This window comes from Ilyonectria robusta (genome assembly GCF_021365365.1).
Source record: "Ilyonectria robusta strain PMI_751 chromosome Unknown BGZ61scaffold_27, whole genome shotgun sequence".
Lineage (NCBI taxonomy): Eukaryota > Fungi > Ascomycota > Sordariomycetes > Hypocreales > Nectriaceae > Ilyonectria > Ilyonectria robusta.
Genome location: NW_025764461.1, coordinates 136,786 through 157,923, shown reverse-complemented (window position 1 = coordinate 157,923; position 21,138 = coordinate 136,786). Strand labels below are relative to the sequence as shown.

Here is a 21,138-nt window from a genome sequence, read left to right as displayed (position 1 = left end):
GGCTTTGTCAGACCTGGAGGCGAGAATCGAGTGGATTTAACAAGATATGATCAACGATACTCAAGATAAAAGCATTGACAACGACGCAGAAGGAATTATTTCATATTTGGTGTACCGAAATCGCCTTGACCATCGAATTTAGAAGATCGGGGGTTCATTGTCAATAAACCCCATCCCTAGGTCTTGGCTGACTTGATCAGACCAGTTCAACGAGTCGCAAAAGGACAAAGAAAAAGGATCAAAGGCATTCTGGCTCTCCTCCAATAGATCTGCTACAGCCCAGTGGTTTTGTGCTTTAGCGAAGGCAATAGCAGTTGAGAATCCTGTAACTGGATCCGGGAGAGCACCACTACGGAGAAGCAGGCGAACCATTTCCAGCCGCCCATGCTCGGCCGCACCCTCAACAGCTGTACGACCCTCCTCTGGGGCTGCAGGGGCATTGATGTTGGCCCCGTGATCTAGCAGCATGAGCGCAATCTGTGGGTTTCCATTGATTGCAGCACCCTGGATGGCTGTAACCCCACCACGCATCGCAGGCTCGGCGTTGACATCTGCGTCACGCTGTAGAAGAAGATCCACGAGATAAGGGCTGGCATGCTGGTATGATGCTGCCACTTGTAGAGCGGTACGACCAAAGTTGGGGCTGGCCGGGGCGTTGGCATTTGCTTCATTATCCAAGAGAAGTTGGACAATCTCAGCCTGTAACTCGAGGTTGAAATTCTCATTGGGGTTCCTTATGTGCGGCGATAGTGCGCACTGAAGAGCAGTGTGTCCATCGATAGCAAGAGCATTAACATCCGCCCCATGCTCAAGAAGGAGTTGGATAGCTTGTTCATCGAGACGATGCGCGGCGAATTGCAGTGGTGTCAACATTGACCTCCTTGGCTCGAAGAGGTTAACCAGACATCGGTCCTCAATTCTTGCGCCTGCTCGTAGCGCCAGTTTGAGACACTCGAATTTGGATTCTTGAATAAGTCCATGCAGAACCTGGCCGGGCTCGTCATTGGGACGATTGACTGGAGCCCCATGTGCAAGCAGCTTTTTGAAAATGACCGTCGATGGCGGAGACCGGTGGCGAGCAAGAGTAGCGGCTTCCAACACAGTTAGACCGTCAGTCTCAGCGGCAGGTGCTGCGACGTCAGCACCAGCGTCCAGCAAACAGTCAATGACGTCCGAGTAGCCTTCGCTGACTGCAGCCTGCAGAGCTGTGCGTCCACCATGATGGTACGCAGGCAAGTTGACATTTGCACCGCGGTCCAGCAGATACTGCACTAGGATAAGGTGGCCTGCGAGTGCCGCAGTCTGCAAACTGCTCAGCCCACGCGATCCATAGGCATCAATTGGTACCTCCATGTCGAGCAAAGCCCTACACTTGTAAAAGTCCCCATACTGGGCTGCATCTCTCAGCACTTCTAAGCCAATCCAAGACAAATCGTGTCCTGCACTGAATAGAGTAGTACAGAAGTCAAAATATACTTCTCGCAGCGCTTCATCCTGGATTCGTTTGATCGTCTTCATTTCCAGTCGTGCTCCAGCCTTTACTAGGAGGTAAAGGATATATTGCATCTGGTCATCTTCTTCTGTGAGCCCTTTAGCTGCCAGGAGAACGAGGCTGTTTCCATCAAACTCAACACCGCCCAATTCGTCTTCGGCATTCGGATTCGCAAATTGGGTCAGTTTGCGGTACTTTCGGGCCATGGGATCTACTCCACGGCGTAACAATGTCCTCACAGCTCTCACATTGCACCCGACAACTGCATGGTGCAATCCACACTCAAGCACTTCATCTTCGACAATGTTTCGAGCAAGAAGAAACTGGGAAAGATTCTCCGCCCCTCCCGCTGCTGCTTCAACTATACGCAACGTTTCAGCCTCGGCACCTTCCAGCTTGCCCAATAGCAACTGATATATGCCTGGTGAATTCACCTTGGTATCTCGCAAAGTCTTGGGGTGGAGACTGATGGTTGCTACTCCAGCCAAGAGAGCAGACACTATCTCGACCCTTCGTTTTTTCACAGCTAGTGTAAGTGCGGTTTCCCTTGTGTAGATTCCGTGGAGCTGGGTGTTGACTTTTGCGCCAGACTCGACAAGGAATCTCACCAGTTCTAGGGAACCGTGCACTGCAGCCCGGCTCAGTGGAGTCCATGATGCATCCTGACTGTCACAGTCAAACCGATCATTGACTCCGTTCACATCAACTCCTTGAGCAACTAGCGTTTGAACTGCAGCCAAGTGATCGGAGTCTGCCGCGGTGATAAGCAGGTCAATACCCAGAGAACCCAATACCATACTTTCATCCAATGCTAGAAGGAGTTGAAAAGACTCATCAGGGTGTGTCTTGAACAAGCTGCTTCGAGGTAGAAAAACATTCACACTGGTGGGAATAGCTGCTTGCAGAGCCTTGACTATGAAGACACGAGCTTCACATGATCCAGACACACAGTCTTTCAAAAAGTTCGATAACTGGCCAAAGTATCTGCTGGAGATGACCGAAGTGATGAAAGCTCCGATTGTATGAGTCTGCAGATGATTATTGGAGACGACGTATAGGATGACGGTGAAGATTTGATAGATAGACTTCTGGTCCATATTCATAGATGGCCAGACTTCGCGGCTTGGTATGCCACCCGAGTTCGAGTTGAAGACAATGTTTTCGAGAACGCTTTCAGCAGGATGCAGCACGCGTAGTGTAGGATCCGTGTCGGCTAGGCGCGATGAAATCCACCCAACCTTGCCCAACATTGCCCTCGAATGGGATTGGCGGCTGCTTATCCTGACACAGTATCTTGTGTCTTGGAGTTCGGGAAAGATATTAGAGATGCCTGTTTGTTTGTAAGTGAACCGCGTACAGCAATGGTCTCAGGGGTAATAAATACCTTTTGAGTTCCAGAAGGGTTGTAAGAATTTTGTCGAGCAGCCAGGTACAACATTGAAGAATGATGGGGCTATTCTAACGGAGATGGCCGCCTGTGGTGAGGTAAACCGTCGGTGATGACGCGGGGCTTGATGATTGAGGTTGAAAATTGAACAAGTCGTATCTTGCGTCGGAATTGTGCTCTGGGACAGGAAAGGAATTAAGCTTCGGTCTGATATTTCCTTCACATCAGGCATGTCAACGTGTGGAGTATCAGTCAGGTCGTGAATGAAGTCGTTGTCCAAAGTAGGAGTACTAAAATCATAGGAAATTTCGTGAATATCCACGTCGTCAATGTACCTGCCATCCGCAGATACCCGCGGCAACCTTTCTTCGTCGGCTTTCTGGGCTGTAGTTGTGTCCCCAGATACGCGTACAGCAGCCAGTTCCGCATTGTGGGCCGGTGTTGGTCGAATCCCTTGACGAACGCCTTTCTGGTTTCCATGGTCTGTGGAGGCGCGTACGGCGTCAAAACTTGCCTCGATGATTGTTTCCGAATTTTGTGCTGCCGGGCTTCTGATTTCGATGCGACTGTGGTCAACTGTTCCCAACCGTTAGCTAAGTATTAACCGAAATAGCGTGGTAAAGGGTTCATATACATGTGCTCGCAGACCGTCCGGCATCAGTACCCTTGTCGTATCGTCGCTTGGCCCTGTCCACACGACTCTGATTAAGCCGTCGACCACATAAGTACACTTCAGAATCTTTGCCGCCAGCCTTCCGTTTGCGGATCTCTTGAAAGATCGCCCGCCATTCTTTGGCCTGGAGCTTCTTCAGGCTCCCGAACTCTGATTTGAACTTTCTGATCCTTTTATGGTTGTTAGAATATGAGACTTCGAGGGCTTTTAGTACTTACGTGATGCCAGCTCCATGCTTTTCGTTGAGATACTCAATTGTCTCTTCAGCAGTCTTGTTCCCATTGATGTACAACCTGGTGATGTCGGGCTTGTATGTGTCCCAGTTGATGGACATGGCGACCGAAAAGTCAGCGCGAATGCACCAGGAACGTGATTGATGGTAGATTTCGGAAAATTGAAAGAGTCGTGTCGAGTAGGAAAGGCTTAGGGGTTTTGATGGCTCGCCTATTCTCCCTGGGAATAAGCTGGTTTATTTATGAGCCAAAGTTCTACGCGGGAAGTAAGTACATTCTCATTCTGTTGGGGAAAAACGACGGGCCGGTTCTTTTGGCAACCAACAGAAGTGGCGGCCTTGTCCGCGAACTTTTGGCTGGTAAATGTGCAATTCAGCCGCATGCAAGGCAATCCCGAGTGAAAGTGAGGCGACAGTCTCAAGCCAACCAACAGAGGGGAACGCCCTGCACATGCTAAGCTGATGACGTACCTTATGCGCCTTGGCTCAAACTTGTCCAACCCAGTGGGCGTAATCTGACCGGCAACGCCCGGAGGGGGGTTCTTTTGGTCATCGGGCTCCAAACTGTGGCGTCAGGCAATATTGTTAGCAGCTCACAGGAAGAAACAGCGTTCCACGTTGTGCATCCTTGTAAAATGGTGACTGTGGAACCCAAATCACGCAACATAATGTTGATCTTCTTCTCTAACAACGTGAGACCTGAACGAGGCAGAGAATGAGTTGCCGAAGGTGTTGATGGTACGGCATTATCTGCTGGGATCTAGCGACCCCGCGACGCTATGCACACAGCGTGTAGCATGTCCCTCAGCCTCGAGGTGCGTGGAAAACTTGACGCGTCCAAAAAGTGGTACAAGGCCGTGTTAGGACCTACATCGAGATTCTTGGACGGAGAAAACATGCTGATACTGCAACGGAACGGAGAAATTGATGTTGAAATAATTAGTGCAGGAAATGGGGAACTTAAGGTGGGAGGGTCTTCTAGTGCCGGGTAAGGTGTCGCGTGTACGTGCGGATTGATTGCTACTACTACATCTCTTTGATCTATCTGGTGATTCTCGATAAAGCTCAAAGGCCTGACAGGGATAGACGGCAAGGCCTGCGGCTCTATCACACTAACATTGCCAGCACTCTGCTTCCTCTGGCGCATGCTAATTTGGGCAAGAGTCCGGGTTGTTCAGCCCTGATCCATAAATATCTTTCAACGCTTTAGATTGGTCCTTAAAGGGAAGCGGTTTGCGAGTATCACACGTCGAGTACCACGGAATCACCACGATGTCGGGCTTATCGCTACCAGAGATGGTTGTGATATTCTCCGAGCAGACATTGTGTATCGGCTTGACGACTGGACCAGTGAGATGCTTTCCACACACAGCTTTTCAACACGTCAGCGCTGTTTCGACCTCTACATGAGTATGAGGATGGCTAGTATTGGGGAACGATCAATCGACACTGAGGGGACAGCTCACTTACAAGGGAGTATGCCAAGCACGGAAAAGCCTCTGTAGCGCGACAGTGTTCCACATGATACAGCATTGACGGCAGCATAGGTCCAGAAACCACATTTGCCTTCCCCGAAAACTACGCCTTGCGTCGACGATGTGCCATGCGAAGTGGACCAGCTCCATCCGACACCAGCTGAGACCGCGCCAATGTCCCCTGCGGACGCACCAAGGTTAATGGAGAAGCTCTCCTCGTAACTGAACAATACACCGCGTTCTAGATAGCAGTCATGTCCCTATGAGTCGCGTTAGAAGATCTTAGATGGGAATGCAGTAGTCAAGACTTACCGGACAAAACTCCTCTTTCAGGTATTTTCGGGTCCATAGTACTTGTAGCCCCTCACCTCGCAATACACCTCGCTATTTTGGTTACCCAGATGAATACAATCGCCTTTCTCATTCATCCTGTATTTGGGATCGCAGATTGGAGCGTCGCATTCTGTGATTTCAGCAGAACCCCTCTTCACGCACTCTTTTCTCTTAGTGAGCTCTAGGACATCCGTAACGACGGCGACGCCAGACCTCTCGATCATGACGTACAGTCCGCCGGGCGTCAGGATGTTACCAGTGCCGTCGTATGAGGCACAGTGCGCCAGAATTACGTCCAGGGCAGTATGTATTTGATCAACCAAGGGTTTGAATTCCCTGTCCGACCGGTTGCAGATCTGTGCCCGCGTGCCGTTCGTGTCGTGGTGGAAACAAGCATGGGCGGGAACCGCCGTGTCGAAGGGGGAGAGCTGCTTCAAGAAAGCATCGGCAGCTTCATTGGACTGACCTATGTTTCCGGTTGCGATGAAAGGTGAACACGTCACCACAGTCTTGGATGGCAGACACCTTCCGGTGTCCTTGACATCGATGTCGCCAAGATAGTCTCCCGGACCTAGGTAATCGGCTCGGGCGACTGACCATCTGGTTGTGCGCCAACAGGGCAAGACCGGATGAGAGCAGCCGGACCATCTTTGCTACTAAACAGATTCCCTAAGAACGAATGTTGAGGACTAATCTGGATGATGAAGGGGGTGATGTCGTAGCTGTGATAGAACTCTTCCTTCCTTATATACCAAGGAAGGCATGTTAAAGCGCCTCAACTTACTAGCTAATGAGCCGAGCAAAAAGCTCTCCTGCACAACTGAGATGCCTCCCCACTCAATCGTAGCCAGCAATAACAAAATGGCGGCTCTGCCTCCACGCCCACATCATATGGCTTCTGCAGGCACGAATCCCATCCGAGGTCCACTCCGTAGCTATGCTAGCACGGCATTTGCCTTGGCACAATTTAACCGATCTCGAACACTTAGAATACTCAGCCGGCGGTCGGCTCTGCACAAATGCATTATAATAGCCAATCACTCGGCCCTGGTATACCCTGTATTCGGGGCTGGGGGTCTTGGCCTTGTTTCAACAGCACAAAGGTACTTGATCCATATGCAGAGCAAGCCGTCTTGCATCCTATACGACCTTGTGTGAGGTTTATAGGCAGCTCTCTTAACGCGAGACATTATTCCCGGGAGCGGTGAAGCGGTGGACTGTACATCCAACCGCGTCGTAAAGCCCTATGGAGAGATGGCAGCGGCTTTGTTGGCTTAGGATCCCAATAAACAATATGGGTATCACCTTACATCTAATCCGATTTGTTGATCTCATCCATCGGCAAACCATCCTGAGTCTTGGTGATTAGTCTCAATTACCTTAGGTCGGCGTGCGTTGCTAAATCGCGCTCATTTCAAAGCCTTATTAAGCCCTCATCACAGCCCTATCTGTGAAACGTCAACTGTGACACACTACGTGGGGTCTCTTTTAATTTCCTCTTCAAGATTCAATGATCTGCGTATCTCTGAAACTGCTGTACGCCTCTAGAGCCGTACACGGCCTCCGCCAAGACACAGGTACATAAAGTGGCTTGCGAAGTCGGACACCTACGAAGTAATTCAAGACACAATTCATTTCGTTATCCACTTGCTGGATTACTCGCCCAATTGCAACAGTCATTAGGCTCAGTGAGGTTTGATTTAAGGGACTTTGGATCACCAGGGTGGCGTCTTAAGGCAACTAAGGAATCGTATTTCTTTTTCAACCCTCAAAGCCCCAAAATTTTCGCTCTTGGCGGTGTTTCGGTTACGCGGCTCTGAAAGTGTGCCCGCCGCTGTGGCTATCTGGCTCTGAGACATTAGAAATCGAGACCGTATAGTGCGGATAGGCCTATGACGCCCTGGATTACGACAATTATGCAGCACGTGTCAAGCAATATGTACTACAATGTAGATCCCAAAAGCGATGACTTCTATGTCCCCTTAAGCTTGGTGTGACTATTTCTGCTTCTTTTTTTCCGCCTATTTGTTAGTGAAGATCTTTGGTCCTGGCGCAAGTGTAATCTGATAAAAGTTGAAGAGCCACCGGTCAACAAAATGCAAATCACGTGGAATTAACCATACTTAAACCAGGACTCACGATTATACAATGTTTTCTACTTTCATGATGGGGGTCAATTCTCTTTTAGCTAAATGTCATACCTGCTAGTCATTACAAGACGGATCAAAGCAAAGTAATGTAAAAAAGAACTTTCCCGTAAGCCCAATCCCAGTCCCCCACGCCAATCTTGTTTGCTGCAAGGAAAACCTCATCCGAATTCACCCGAACCCGGCACCGGTGACAAACCTCCGCAACAAGGGGCATGGGCTCGCTCTTAAGTGTGCATTGTTTAAATTTAAGCCTTGGTCCAGATAGCCTTGTTGTTTTGGTCGTCGAGGCCAACAAGGGTATTGCCACTGGCGCCACCGTCTAGAAAACTTTGTCAGCTGCGATTCAAGTTGCGGAGGACTGCTTCAATTACCGGTGATTGTCACAGTAGCGTTCGGCGTGAAGTTGACTCCCTGGGTGACATTGTATGTCACGGGCTCCGGGGTGTTGTTGAGGTAAGTGACTATGATACTTGTGGAAGTTCCAGTAAGGGGGGCTGCGCTTTCAGTGTCGTTGTTGCTGAGTGAATAGGCCTGGGGGAAGCCGAGGTCGACTGACGCAACGGTAGAGTCGAGAGAGATGGTGGTGTTGTTGGTAGTGAAAACGACTGGAGCCATTTTGAATGATGATGTGAGTTGAACAGGTTGAAAGAGGTCTTTGAAGCGGGTAGGTGTTGGTAGATGATGAGTTGGCTTGAAAGGGGGTAGCCATGGACTGTATTTATACTAAAAAGCCAAGTGCTCCAAGGTAGACCGGCATTCGTCTGGCGTCATAGTTCTGCATGTCAAGCATCTGAAGTCATTCCAGATTGATAGCATCAGAGGCGTATTCCATTACGTGTCTTTCTGTCCATGGAGCACTGCAAGACGGTTGACCGCCAACTTGCCTGCCGGCATGCTTCCAACGTGACCGCCTTCAATGCGACCTTACGTAGCCGGCAGGATCGCGCCACAGCACCACAAGGCGTTGAGGACACTACTTCCTCCTCCTGAACTTCTGATGGACATTTTGCTTCAATGTCTCGGAGGCACCGCGTGGGGCACGTTTGATCCTCAGCATCGGCCGATGTGTCTGCAATCGACACTCCCCACTCTGTCCAGACCTGACATGGGTTGTTGGTTGACTTCAGCTCGAGTTTGGAAAGCCACATTGTCATCTCGTTGATGGCGGCAGGCAACTCGACAGGCATTTCATCTCTCAAAGAGATATGCCGTCAGCTCCCTTGCATTTTCTTCAAATGTAACCCTGGATTAGAACAATTCTTGATCACGTCTCCACCGCATGTATCGGGCAGGCACGTTACTCCCCAGTGGAGATGCTCGTCATCGACGCGACTACATGTAAATTCCACAGTGATATTGGGCAACTGTGAAAGCATTGGGCAGGAAATGTTTGGGTTGTGGAAAAGAACTGTGTTGTTCTTACCTTGTGCCAGCAACTTGCTCACTCTGAGAGAAGACAGATTTGAGATAAGTTCCGCACTCAAAGACATGTACAGTGCCGACATATCCTTTGCAATTCCCCTGGATGTAACACTAGGTTGAAATAATTTTCTACCGACATCTCCACAACATGTACTGGTGTCGGTACAGGCAGGCTGCTCTTCAATCGGAATATCCTGTGCAGTAGTTTCCACAGTAGTTTCCACATCTATTCAGTCAACGGCCAATAAGCCAGAGAAAGAGAATAAGGCTGGGAGAGAATGTTCGAGACTTAAAGAAGGCTTGGGCCCAGCTCCAATGGGAGTTTGGTTTCTTCCTGCATCAACCCCGCAACCTTACCGTTCCATCGGAGTCCGTACCCCTTCGCACTGTTTCAGGCGATATGCATTCACTATCAAAGCCTCGACCTTAGCCCAGCTTGCAACTATCAGCCACATGTAAGATCTATACCACTTTTGTACTTGGTCTCAGTAGTATTGCATATTACCGGAAGGTGTTCTCCGGTCAGGTATTGGAATCGGAACGTAGGCTGAACACTACCAGCGCCGTACATGTATCCATGTCTCTTTGTCCTCTTGTCCCTTTGATAATGCAAGATAACCATGCCGTGGCCAGGAAAAATAGCATACCAAAAGCCTTGTCAACACTGCAATGGCCACTTTCACGCCTATCGCAGGATTGGGTTCCTACAGAATAACTGCATTTAAAGACGAGGAAAAAACAGAGACATGCTGCTTGGTATACCTATCTCTCCTTATGAGATTTTTCTAGTATTCTTTAAGAGACGCCATCACTTGATAAGCATGGGGGCTCAGTTTGGGGGTACCACGTTTTCTGTCCCCTGCATAACAACCACTTACATCCGCGAACAGGACTCTCCGTCTCCACAGGTTTTACTCAAGTGCCGGCACCTTGATCTTCGGTAAGTGGATGAACCAAACTAGGCTGAGCCGGGAGCGAGCCGAGACTACCTAGGGCTGTGACGATTTCGGTACCCCGGGTTTAACAGGAGCTCTGGATGTATGAATGGAAATGCTTCGACTGAGTGTCTCGCATTATGAGCTCTTCTCAACAGCCTAGGTATTCAATTCATGGTTTGTAGCATTTCTGATCATTTTCTGACTGGCGTAAAAGGCTGGCTCATTAGTACGGCGAGTGCGCAAGCGGTGTATCTTGACATGTTCCTCAAATCACGGGCAACTGCTGCGAGGTGCATGGCGTGATTCTCAGTGTTTCAGTGCTAATCAACATTTCGTCATATTTACAGCCAGCTACAACCAATAATATTGTCTCGGGCCTCAGTTAAGATAAGACGCATGAGCGTCTGAAAGCGGATGTTGGATTCCACTAAAAATGAAGCCTCTTTTCTAATGCCAGTCTGAATTTGTCATTGCATCGCATCATGGACCAGCAGGTCAGTGTGGAAACTTGTCCCTTCCACACCAGCTTGTGGCTGGCTGGTCTTGACCTCCCTGCAGAAGTACGAGGACCAAGATGGCCGTAATCCAAGAACAAGGTGGGGTATGCTTCGGATCTTCGGCAGCCGATCATCCCAATGGACATCATCAACTCGTGAGAGCCTGGCTTGGCACATTCCGAACATGGCTATGAACAGCAAGCGGTCACATATGGCGGCGTAGGGACTGCTGTCGGTGAGTCATAATCTTGCAGACATAGCCTGGGTGCGTCTTCGGGCTGATTCTTTCGTCATACTCCCTAGGGGGCCTCAAAACCGGCCGCCCTGCTATGAGGACCGAGTCACGAGGGGGAACGCTTTCGAGCTCCCCTCAGTATCGCTTTATAATCGCAGAATAGCGGTCAATGGAGAAAACTGATGAGACGGAACTATTGAATGGCGCATTACACACCAGTCGTCACGGCGTCCATGACTGGAGGCGAGATTCACTGGACGCCGACTTTCCACGCGATGCGCATGCAGTAGGAGCTTGTTTCAGAACTTTTGCCACGAGCTGGCGTCATAGACCACGCCTCGTCAGCGTGCTATTAGACCAACATATGGCGTTATCTAGCACAATATTCTGAAGGGAAAGATGAGCCAGTTGTACCTGTAATGTATTGGCAACATCTCAAGCTACGATGTGCTGAGCTGTTTCACGCATGCGGCATTGACCGAAGTTACGTCACTGTTTGCAAGACTACGCGAAGTTCTTACACACATGACCCGGTACCCAAGACCTCTGTACCCTCTGGCAACAACGCCTTCGAGAGGTATGACAACATAGTTAGCCACCGAGACTCTAGGCAGTTGCAGCGGGCGGCGCATCCCTACGGCGCTTGCGGACAGTTGGGCCCGAGTGCATATTGTATTCGCGGTGTTGCTAAGCTGCCAGTTCTTGCCGATTGGGGGCGTGGAGGCCGGGGATATGTTGTTTGAGGAAGAGACTCGCGGTCTTGCCAACGAGTGCTCATGACGTCTGGTATTAAAAGCCGATCGGGCGGTCTAGATGGAACCCATCTGCCCAGATTCGGTCTTTTGGCCATGTCGCCCAATATGTCTCGATAGGGGCTACAGCTTAGTTGGGTACCCAGGCCCATGGTGCAGCATCTTGCACACACTTTGATTCATCTTGTGCTGCGGCAGCTCTGAGTCGTTTGCGCACGCCTCATCCTCCTTAGTCCCCAGATTTGGGACCTAGGCTCTTTGTTCTTGGATGAGCTCGACCCTTTCTGAGAACTTTTGGCCTTAGGCACAGAGAGGACACACCTCTGCTTTTATATCTAAGTAGGAAAGAGGTATAGAAAGGATATTCAAGCTAGACTTAAGTAAAGTGCTATTTATTAGTAAAATATATTTCCTCTACATCACAAGGGATAATAAAACTAACTAGCTATGTAATAAAGTGATAATTTATCCGCTATCCGATGTTTACATTAAATACCTAAATATAGTAATAATATAAACTTTCTGCTAAAGGCTAACTTAAGGTTGTTAAGTTACTGAATTATAACTATTTCCCCCTAAATATATAGTTTATAAAAGCTATCACTCAATCGAAGTAACTTATTAAAAGGTTAAAGTCTATATTAATACCCTTAAGCTGCTAGACTAGCATCACTTACAGGCTATCTACCTCCTCCGATCACTTGCGTGTCGCGGCCCGTATTAGAACCAGACGGTCACAACCGGCAGTAAGATACCCACTTTTCGGGACTAGGCACAGTCTTATCCTAACCTATTTTCTTTACCAATTACCAGTATAGTCAACCTACACATCAAACGAGCTCCGTTCAACACAATTTGACACTCCTTAATAATATGCTATTTTATATACGTCGAACAACACCTATTCGACACTATTCAATTATCAACACTAATATATATACTCTCTTAGCACTAGAATATAAGCCTTGAGCCCCTTAGCTATCAATACACTTAGTTACATCAAACTACTTTTTGATATATTACCAGACCGTGACCTATATTGCTTAACGCCGACGTCCTGATTACACTTCGATCAAGTATCGAACGTCCTTCTTGCCTACCCTATACCTGTAGGATAGATTCGGATCGTCATATTGCGGGCCACTTTACAATTAGAAAGCTCGGATTGTTGCTGGAGTTTATTCGATCCATGCCTGTAGAACGGCACGGATGAATCATCTTAAGTATGCCATCCAGTTCAGGTTAGGTCACATACGAACCCTCGAGGAGAGCGGGAAAGGAGGCTATCGTAGGCGCCAGAACTTCGTCAAAGAGCGGAGACTGCCGTGGCACTAGTGTGCATGGCCAAAAACATGAAAGATGAAGCCCTGTGCGCCAAAGCTCACGTAGAAGCTAGAGGTGGAGGTGAAAATAGTCGAGTGAATGAACCGAAACCTTCGATCAAATATTATCCTCTTTTTGTTTTCCTTCTTCTTTTTCGATCCGGAACTTGGTCTGCGTGTTCAAAGTGACCGATTTGGCCGCTATACTCGCCCAGTCCGTCAAATTAGCGTTCGATTCCAAATACTCGGGATCCTCGGCATCCCTGAGATCACCCAGCTGTTTTGCCCCCGTTTGCCCCTGAAAATACGGCAGGTTTTCCCTTCACAAGGGGCTGGACCGTTGTGATAATGTTCCGACTTAGGGCCACACTTACACGCTTATTGGGTGCTCATCCACGTTAATGACCGGCTTTTCCGGCACACCCAGCCCACAACTAACAATCTCTCCCGGGAATTCCGGGTGGACTCATTCTCTGATAAAGCTCTGATCGGTCATCATCATACCGACGCCGAGTACACTAAGATGACAGTATATTAACCTGGCAGCCCTACTCGTCTTGTCCAGTGAGCCCTTACTAGTGCTAGTCTCGGTCCTCGATTCCCCGAGGGCTGAGCTTCCTTGTAATCATGATTGCAGTATTTTACTAACTCATGCAAGTACGAACGTTCCGGCCCTCCAACTCGGACTTGACCCGGACAGTTCTTATCAAGACTAGCCGAATTATTGATGAATAGCTCGAATCCAGACCCAATCCCACCTGATAATATGAGCTGAAGCAAATTACACCACCACGTGGTGATGCCATGTGCATGACTCCACTGAGCCGGCCTCCCGGTTTGAAGACGTCGATCCGCTCGGGCCGACTATTTACTAGTCATGTTATGCTTAGCCTTGTAATACAGATACGAGATCTTGTGGACTACACTTTCAGCTCCTGTGGACTGCCTGTTGGGTCATTAGCCAACTACCGTCTGAAATTTTTGTTGGTCTATTTGAGCCCAATGCCACACCAAGACTTGGTGTGCTTGGTTTGTGGAAGCCGAGACTATTGATAATCTACGGGGACTCCGTAGATCCCAAAAGAGACAGGCGATGGCATCGTGGTCAACTCTAGTATGGCGCCGTCTATCGACAGTGGCTTCCGGTGGCAACAACTAATTTCCTCAAGAAAATGGCCGACCTTTCTGTACAGCACTATTAGATGCGGCCACTCCTATATAAATGGATACGACAGTGCCCGTTCTACTGAAATGTTCCAAGCTCTCAAATTGTTCCCACAAGTCGTTTGTTTTGACTCCCACCATGAAGCTCTCTTCCATCTTCTGTGTTGGCCTGCTGCTAGGCTCCTCTTCAGCAGTCCCTACCAGAGATCACAGCATTGAAACCCGCTCCAACAACTATGGGGCGGGGGTTGGCAAACACGGTGATACCAGGGACTTCAAGCACAAGTGTCCCTTCACCGTCAAACCGGTACCCGTCCACTGGAAGCCCGTCCATCACGACATCCCCTGGTCTCAGGGCTGCCGCGACGATGGTAAATTCATCAACTGGAGGACATTCAAGGCCAACGGTGCCAACCTCGGAGGGTGGCTTGCCAAGGAGAGGACGCACGATCCGATCTGGTGGACATCTCTTGGCAGCGTCGCCGCCGCAACCCCAGATGAGTGGAACCTGTGCCAAGCTCTTGGCAAGAGCTGCGGTCCCATCCTGGAAGAGCGTTACAAATCGTTCCTGAACACCTCTACCATCGATACGCTCGCAAGCATCGGAATCAACACTCTGCGCATTACCACGACCTATGCTGCGTGGGTCAATGTTCCTGGATCAGCCTTCTATCACGGAAACCAGCAAGCCCACCTCCGGAAGATCACCAACTACGCCATCAAGAAGTACAAGATGCACATCATCATTGGCCTCCACTCGCTTCCCGGTGGCATCAACAACCTCGACATTGGCGAGGCTCTCTTCCACGATGCATGGTTCTACAATACCACAAACCTAGACTACAGCTTGACGGCTGTTGATAAGGTTCTCAAATTCATCGAAAATAGCGGTCATATGAATGCATTCACTATCGCTCCCATCAACGAGGCCAGTGACAATTTGGCTGCTTTCGGTTCTGCCGATGGTCTCTCTGAGAAGGCTGCCGCCTGGATCATGAAGTATATGGACGGCGTATTGACCAGGGTCGTTGCTGTTGACAAGCGCATTCCTGTGATGCTGCAGGATAGCTTCAAGGGAGCTTCTTATTGGTCGCCTCTGTTCGATGCCAACACGAACCTGGTTATCGACTCCCATGTCTACTTCTTCGCCGCTGCTGGTACTTACTCCCAGTACGTCTCACCTGCGATTTGCGGTCAGGCCTCATACCTCGGGGAGGAGACCAAGTTCCCTGTCTTCATCGGCGAGTGGTCCCTTCAAACCATGTACAATAACACTCTGAATGTCACCAAGCGCAAGAGCATCTTTGATACGCAGCGGTATGCTTGGCAGAAGCATGTCAGTGGAGGCGCCTTCTGGACTGCTGTGTCCTATTCCAACACGGCTGTTGATGGGGAAGGTGTTCAGCGGGATTTCTGGAGTCTTGTCGATCTGATCAAAGCTGGTGTCGCCACTAAGGCCACTAGTTACAGTTACTGTTAAACAGGCTCGCTAAAGAGTTGTGATATAAGGTGTAGGTATGGATACGTTCGTCTACATTCTGAATAAATATGCAATGTATCCTGTCGTATTTATTCGTCTTATTTCTCAGTACCATGGAAGACACATCGACAGTGACGATGATCTGCCAGATCAGATCCTCCCAAATGAGTCTGCCAGATTACCCAAGTATGAAATGGTAGCCTGTTTGTTTTCTCCCTTTAATACTTAACCAACATCGGTGAGGTGTTCTTACCTGTGTTTCGACGTATGTTTGAACTTGCTGTTGTCTTCGCCAATTCATATTCTTAAAGGCTCAATATCAATTATACTCCGTTCCATTAAATATCAAACAAGGCCTATCAATAGAGAAGATCAAAAATTAGGGCAAGGAATAAAATTGCTGGCCGTGAATGCAACTGGCACTGAGGCCTATAATAGAAGACAAAACTTGCAAGATGTCCAAAAGTCGCTGTCCTTCACTCAATGACTACGAGTGATGCGGCCTTTGTATATCTCTCCGTCCAGCTAACCCAAACCCTAGTCATACCCCTCTTACTAGCTTCACAGGGTCAAAATCCATAGTGGTGTACTTCTGGCGTTACACTAGCAGCAGGAGCGGGAGAATGACCTTGAGACGGCACGCCAACAGGGGACACAGCGCCTTTGTCGCTCTCCCTCTGTTGGGGAAGCTCGCTGACACCGTGTACGTCGTTGTGATGTTCTGCAGGGAGCTCAGACGGCGGCATCAGGGTGGTCTGGTGTGGCGTCACCATCTGCGGGCTCGTTGGACTGGATCCCCAGTATCCCACCGACGTGTGTGGGCTGACGAGGCTCGGCTGAGTAGCAGGGCTGCCTCCATAGTACAAAGGCTGCGTCTGTGTCTGCGTCATTTGGGACAGACGCCGCTCCTCGCGACGGCGGACGACCCTTCGGCCGATACAGAACCATACGGCCACGATGAGTGCTAGAACCGCGGCGCCGCCAATTGCAATGCCGACGATAGCGCCAGTAGAGAGCGCCGATCCCGTGTCGGGTGTCGGCGTCGATGTCGGCGACTTGGTCTCGAAGGTGACTTTGCGGGTCGGAGAACGCTCTGGGATCGAGGGCCTTCGCCCTAGAAGATCCTGGAGCGGCTTGTTGCCCGAGTCAAACCCAGACTTTGGCGCCAAGAGTGTGGCGCCGCCTTCCTTGTCTCCGCCAGTGACGTTGTAGACGTCAATAGGAACGACATTGGTCTTGACAGAAGGATCGTACAATGCCCAGTACGTCTCGTTATCGCCAGCGTTCTGGCTCGTCCCCGTCCAAAAGTTGTGCATCGCCCACGCGTCGACGGCGAGGTCGCAGGCATCCGTGTCCGTGTAGGTGCCGCCGATGACAAACAGCTGCGACATCGACTTGACCATATTGCAGGAAGCGCTGTAATGGTCGTATTCCGGAGGCAGCGTGGCGTTTCCATGGTGGTCAGGATACGCCTTGACCCAGATGAACGAGGGGAGGGTCAAGATGTAGATATCGTTGAACGAGGTGGTATTCACAACCGGCGGCTGCACGCTCAGTCCTCCCCACAAGTAGCTGTTGGTGGAGTTGGTTAGTATTGCTCTTCGTGGTTGAGGGCGGAATTCGCACTTACATGTTGAAGCTCGACTTATCGGGTGCCCATGCAACGTCAACGCAGAATTGGCGCCGATTCTGTGGTATCTCTCCCGTGGTCTTCTGACTCGACCATGAATTGCCCTGGGCATCAAACACAAAGACTTCGTCAAAAGCTTGAGGAGCTTCCGTGCCATTCCCATTTGGGCTGAGAACACCACCCATGTACACAAGGAGTCCGAGGGCATCGCCAGCTGGGAGCCAGACCATCCCACCTTCTGCTCTCGGATTTTTATCAGGGCCGGCTGCCTGCGAGAATTTGCCTGTATCGTAGGCGTACGAGTAGAAGTTCGAGCTCATCGTTCGCGGCTGGGTCCATCCACTCATGGAGGCATTGCTGATCCATCCTCCAAGGTAATAGCCCATACCAGTCTCCGATACGCCGACTCCGGCACCGTAGGAGGCGAGCTTCGGCGGGGGGCTGATGTCGGGCGCTCCAAAGTCATCCCATTTATCGTAGAGGATGTCGTAGCTTAGAAGAGTGTAGGGGTCTTGTGCAAAGCCGCCGTTCCACTCGCCTCCGTAGACGTAGAATCGCTTGTTAACGCTGTCGCCCCATAGCATCCCACCATTCACCGAGGGAATGCTGCAACACCAGTCAGTATATCCATACAGCAGATGCGCCTTTTTTATTGTAGCAATCCAAACGCTGGGGTTCGACTTGCCTGTCGTTCTTGCTCAGGCTGATGTTCAGGTCGGGCCAAAGTTCGGAGTTTCGGGATACAAGGTGGTTGAGATCGTGGTATGCTAGCCAGGTGTCTTGACTGGTGCGTTAGCCAAGTCCATCGCTCCATTTGATCTTCGTGAAGGGAGTGTCGAGATGACCCACTGGAGTAGTTTTCGTGTGTCTGTTGAAAGTCATCGAAGTTGACCCAGCCCCCATCAATGTACAGCTTGTCATCGATGACCGTCGTCTGGTGTGCGAATCTCCGACAGAAGTCGTCCTTGGGGTTTTTGGCAATCACCCAATGGACAGCGCACAGCAACAGCAGCGCCCATAGCGCTCGCTTTCGACTTTCCAGCCATGATTGTGGACGGATCATGGTCGGCATTGATCAACTGGACGCACTTCTTCACGTTCTCGGGAGGGAAAGGGCACGAGGAATCAATAAGGGATTACACCCCCACCAATTCCTCCCGGGGAGGCTCAAATTTTGAACCTGCTCCCTGTGGCTTGGTTAGTTCAGCTGAGAGTGTTGGGCTACTCCACACTTTGAGGACAACGATGGCGCCACTCAACTGAGTGCCGTGATATTCTGCGTTGGACTGGGCCTCCTTCCAATCAGGCGTGGCGGCAGGGAGTGGCATCAGCCGCCCCTTGCGTATTTCACCAGGCTCTCATCCGGCTAGGACAGTGTACCAGTACAAAACCCTGGCTTTAACCCTCTGTTAAAAACTCTCCTCAATAGCTTAATGCAGTCTCTGCTGTCCGCCTGCTGTTGTCCACCTCGCCTACCAATACAGTGTCAGCAATAGCGCAGCCACTTTGATGCATCTAACTGTTTGCAGTCGCGGACTGAGACCTAGATGCGTTGTTGTCACAGCAGTGGCGCAAGCCCTGATTGTTGGTTGGGCATGTTTGGAGCCCACAGACCTGATCGGCGCCAATGTACCGCGGAATTTGCCTGGCAACGCATTCATTGATCATGCCACTTGTTTGAGCGTCAGTTGAGGACTGAGGCAGCCGATGGGGCTGAGGTAGTAGGCAGCGTATTTGTCACTCTTCATCACCTCTCAGCCCCCTCGGCTGGGTTATGAAAGTCTTCAGCCATCAGCATTGTGGCGCCCAATGCGCCGTCTATGATGACGATAGAGTCATCCTTCTGAGCTTTCGGAGCGGCAGGCTGAATCTCGAACCTCTGTCACCGCACATCTTCCGCCTCCGTAGGCGTTCTCCATTGCCACTGATCTAGATCAAACACGCATCACAGTGGCGTAGGTCACGGGCCTGCAGTCTAGACCTCGCCTGCGACAGGGCTGAAGCCGCACCTTAATACGGCTAGTGGTGTGGGTAAATTCCTACTCTATTTGCTTTGCAGTGTTTTTGGTCATGGTACTGCGAGTATGGTCAGTGAATGAATAGAGGAACGCGACATCTTCTCAAGTTTCTCCTTGTCATCTCTTCTCTGACCGCAAATCCATCAAGGATAAACTGCAGTAAGGCGGCGCCACAAGCACACCGGAGATGATGACCAGTAGAACATGCCCCTTTGAACTCACCGGCCGCAGTCCTTGTACAGCTACCTGCCTCCACAATCCATTTCCACCTCATGCTTGCACTGACGGATCCCAGACATCCGCGGTCTGGACCAAGCCATGCAGATCTTCACCTCAAAGTTCAAGGTGGCGTTCTCAGCCCTCGTTTAAACTTTCCGTTTCATTCGCTGAGGCTCTGTACTTGCTTCTGCCGTTTTTTGTCGGGGCATTGCCAACAAGATTAAGCCTAATTGCTGGGCCATGTCACCCGCTGTAGCTGGACGCTAGATATATGTGGCTTGGCAAAGCTGAAGTCCTACATACGCCTCGTGAGAGAACCTCCGTGGAGATCGGCGGAGCTGTGATCGGTCGCAAGGCCAATCAACATCTCTCATTAGGCATACATATCCAATCAAAAAGGCGACTCTCCAACCGAAATCTTCCAGCTCGCAAAGGAGACAATTTCTAGGAAATATTATGGAACCTGCATTATTAAGAATGTCTCCCATTCGGCCCAACTGAAGTCAGAGAAGAGGCTTGCCGTTAGGCAGACTGCGTCTTGCAACGCAAATTAGTAATGCAACCATCTCCTTGACTGGGCTCGGCAAACTCCGTCTACTTCTCGAAATCAGCAACGAGTGCTCATCAGCGGCGCAGGTACTGGAGGCAGCTAGTGAGTTCCACCAAAAGACCATTTCGACGTGGAGAAAATGCATCGTCGTATCATATGCAGTCAATTGTTTAACCGGGTCCTTATTGCCAGACGGGTGCCAAGTTATTATCGGGGGTGGTCTCTTTCACAAAATCCGTTGGTGCAAAGAATTCCATCGTGTCTCTAAAGTTGGTATGGTCGGCCCTGAAGAACCACATCGATCTTAAGCCAAATGGTGTCTTCTCCCACTTCGACTTATTTTCACCTTTTTTTCTTTACTTATTACGCGCTATAACGTGGGTATCGCTATGACATTGTGACAGGCGACTTGGAACGTTTGGGCTTGCTGGTCGCTTGCTGGGGTGCCTCTAGGGTGGTCCGGGCTAGATTAAAAGGATCAGCTGGAGCTAAGCTGGATGAGGGACATCAATTTCCTTTCCTTAAAAAGATACTTTCTGGAAATCAGAGAGACCGGAAGGTCTCGAGACGGATAGAGGATCTATTATTTTGCTGTTCTCAATTTTAAGAGATTTTTTTAAGTCCGTCTATCTGATATCGCAATCTCATTCGACCTCTATCTTCAACCTCCCTTTGATATTGGGCTGCTGCAGACCCAATTGATGCCTTACCAGCGAGATTTCCTGCAACCGACCTAAAATCCTTTCTTATGAGATACTTCCCTATCGGAAGACCCAGAAATCATACTGCTCCGACCTTATATACGTAATCTGATGCAGCTTCAGGCTGATCAACTAAGACGCCTGCGCGACGGCTTTCTGTGTGTGGTTTCTTTAGGGTAGGTTAATGAGTTGGGTGTTGTTCTTGTCCCTTTTCGGCTGTTAAAACATCCACTCGTTTGGGGATATGGTGGCCTCGTCAAGACAAACCCTCATCAGGTCGTTTTCTTCCGTTCTCACCAGAAATCAAGGCCCCAATTTGGGATTTATTGCACCAGAACTTAAAGGCGGGGATGAATGCCGAAAAAATCTTTGCTGTACTTTCTCTGTGCTCCGGATATTCCGAATTGGTCCATTTTTTCGACCCACCTAGCAGGCCACTCCCGTTCCCAGCTCCGGCTGTCTTGCCAC

At 50.0% G+C, this 21,138-nt stretch overlaps 5 protein-coding genes across 5 annotated transcripts; 1 reads left to right on the top strand and 4 right to left on the bottom strand.

Moving 5' to 3' along the window:
- Positions 1-61: 61 nt before the first annotated feature.
- Positions 62-3,886, bottom strand: BGZ61DRAFT_522235 (ankyrin repeat-containing domain protein; the record flags this gene model as incomplete). The annotated part of the gene is made up of 4 exons (XM_046252540.1): positions 62-2,822; positions 2,877-3,455; positions 3,514-3,722; positions 3,771-3,886. 4 exons carry the CDS (start codon positions 3,884-3,886, stop codon positions 139-141), a joined length of 3,588 nt encoding a protein of 1,195 aa, XP_046097878.1. The 3' UTR covers positions 62-138.
- A 1,702-nt stretch (positions 3,887-5,588) lies between these two features.
- Positions 5,589-6,240, bottom strand: BGZ61DRAFT_538121 (uncharacterized protein; the record flags this gene model as incomplete). The annotated part of the gene is made up of 2 exons (XM_046254617.1): positions 5,589-6,128; positions 6,190-6,240. The coding sequence occupies 2 exons, from the start codon at positions 6,238-6,240 to the stop codon at positions 5,589-5,591; spliced, it is 591 nt and encodes a 196-aa protein (XP_046097877.1).
- Positions 6,241-7,987: 1,747 nt separating this feature from the next.
- Positions 7,988-8,357, bottom strand: BGZ61DRAFT_538120 (uncharacterized protein; the record flags this gene model as incomplete). Its single annotated transcript, XM_046254616.1, has 2 exons — positions 7,988-8,061; positions 8,114-8,357. The coding sequence occupies 2 exons, from the start codon at positions 8,355-8,357 to the stop codon at positions 7,988-7,990; spliced, it is 318 nt and encodes a 105-aa protein (XP_046097876.1).
- A 5,854-nt stretch (positions 8,358-14,211) lies between these two features.
- Positions 14,212-15,552, top strand: BGZ61DRAFT_498400 (glycoside hydrolase superfamily; the record flags this gene model as incomplete). Its single annotated transcript, XM_046251274.1, has 1 exon — positions 14,212-15,552. The coding sequence occupies one exon, from the start codon at positions 14,212-14,214 to the stop codon at positions 15,550-15,552; it is 1,341 nt and encodes a 446-aa protein (XP_046097875.1).
- A 399-nt stretch (positions 15,553-15,951) lies between these two features.
- Positions 15,952-18,342, bottom strand: BGZ61DRAFT_119087 (uncharacterized protein). The gene is made up of 4 exons (XM_046237019.1): positions 18,032-18,342; positions 17,868-17,961; positions 17,183-17,788; positions 15,952-17,124 (listed from the first exon to the last, which is right to left on the bottom strand). Exons 1-4 carry the CDS (start codon positions 18,252-18,254, stop codon positions 16,122-16,124), a joined length of 1,926 nt encoding a protein of 641 aa, XP_046097874.1. The 5' UTR covers positions 18,255-18,342; the 3' UTR covers positions 15,952-16,121.
- Between the last annotated feature and the right edge of the window lie 2,796 nt (positions 18,343-21,138).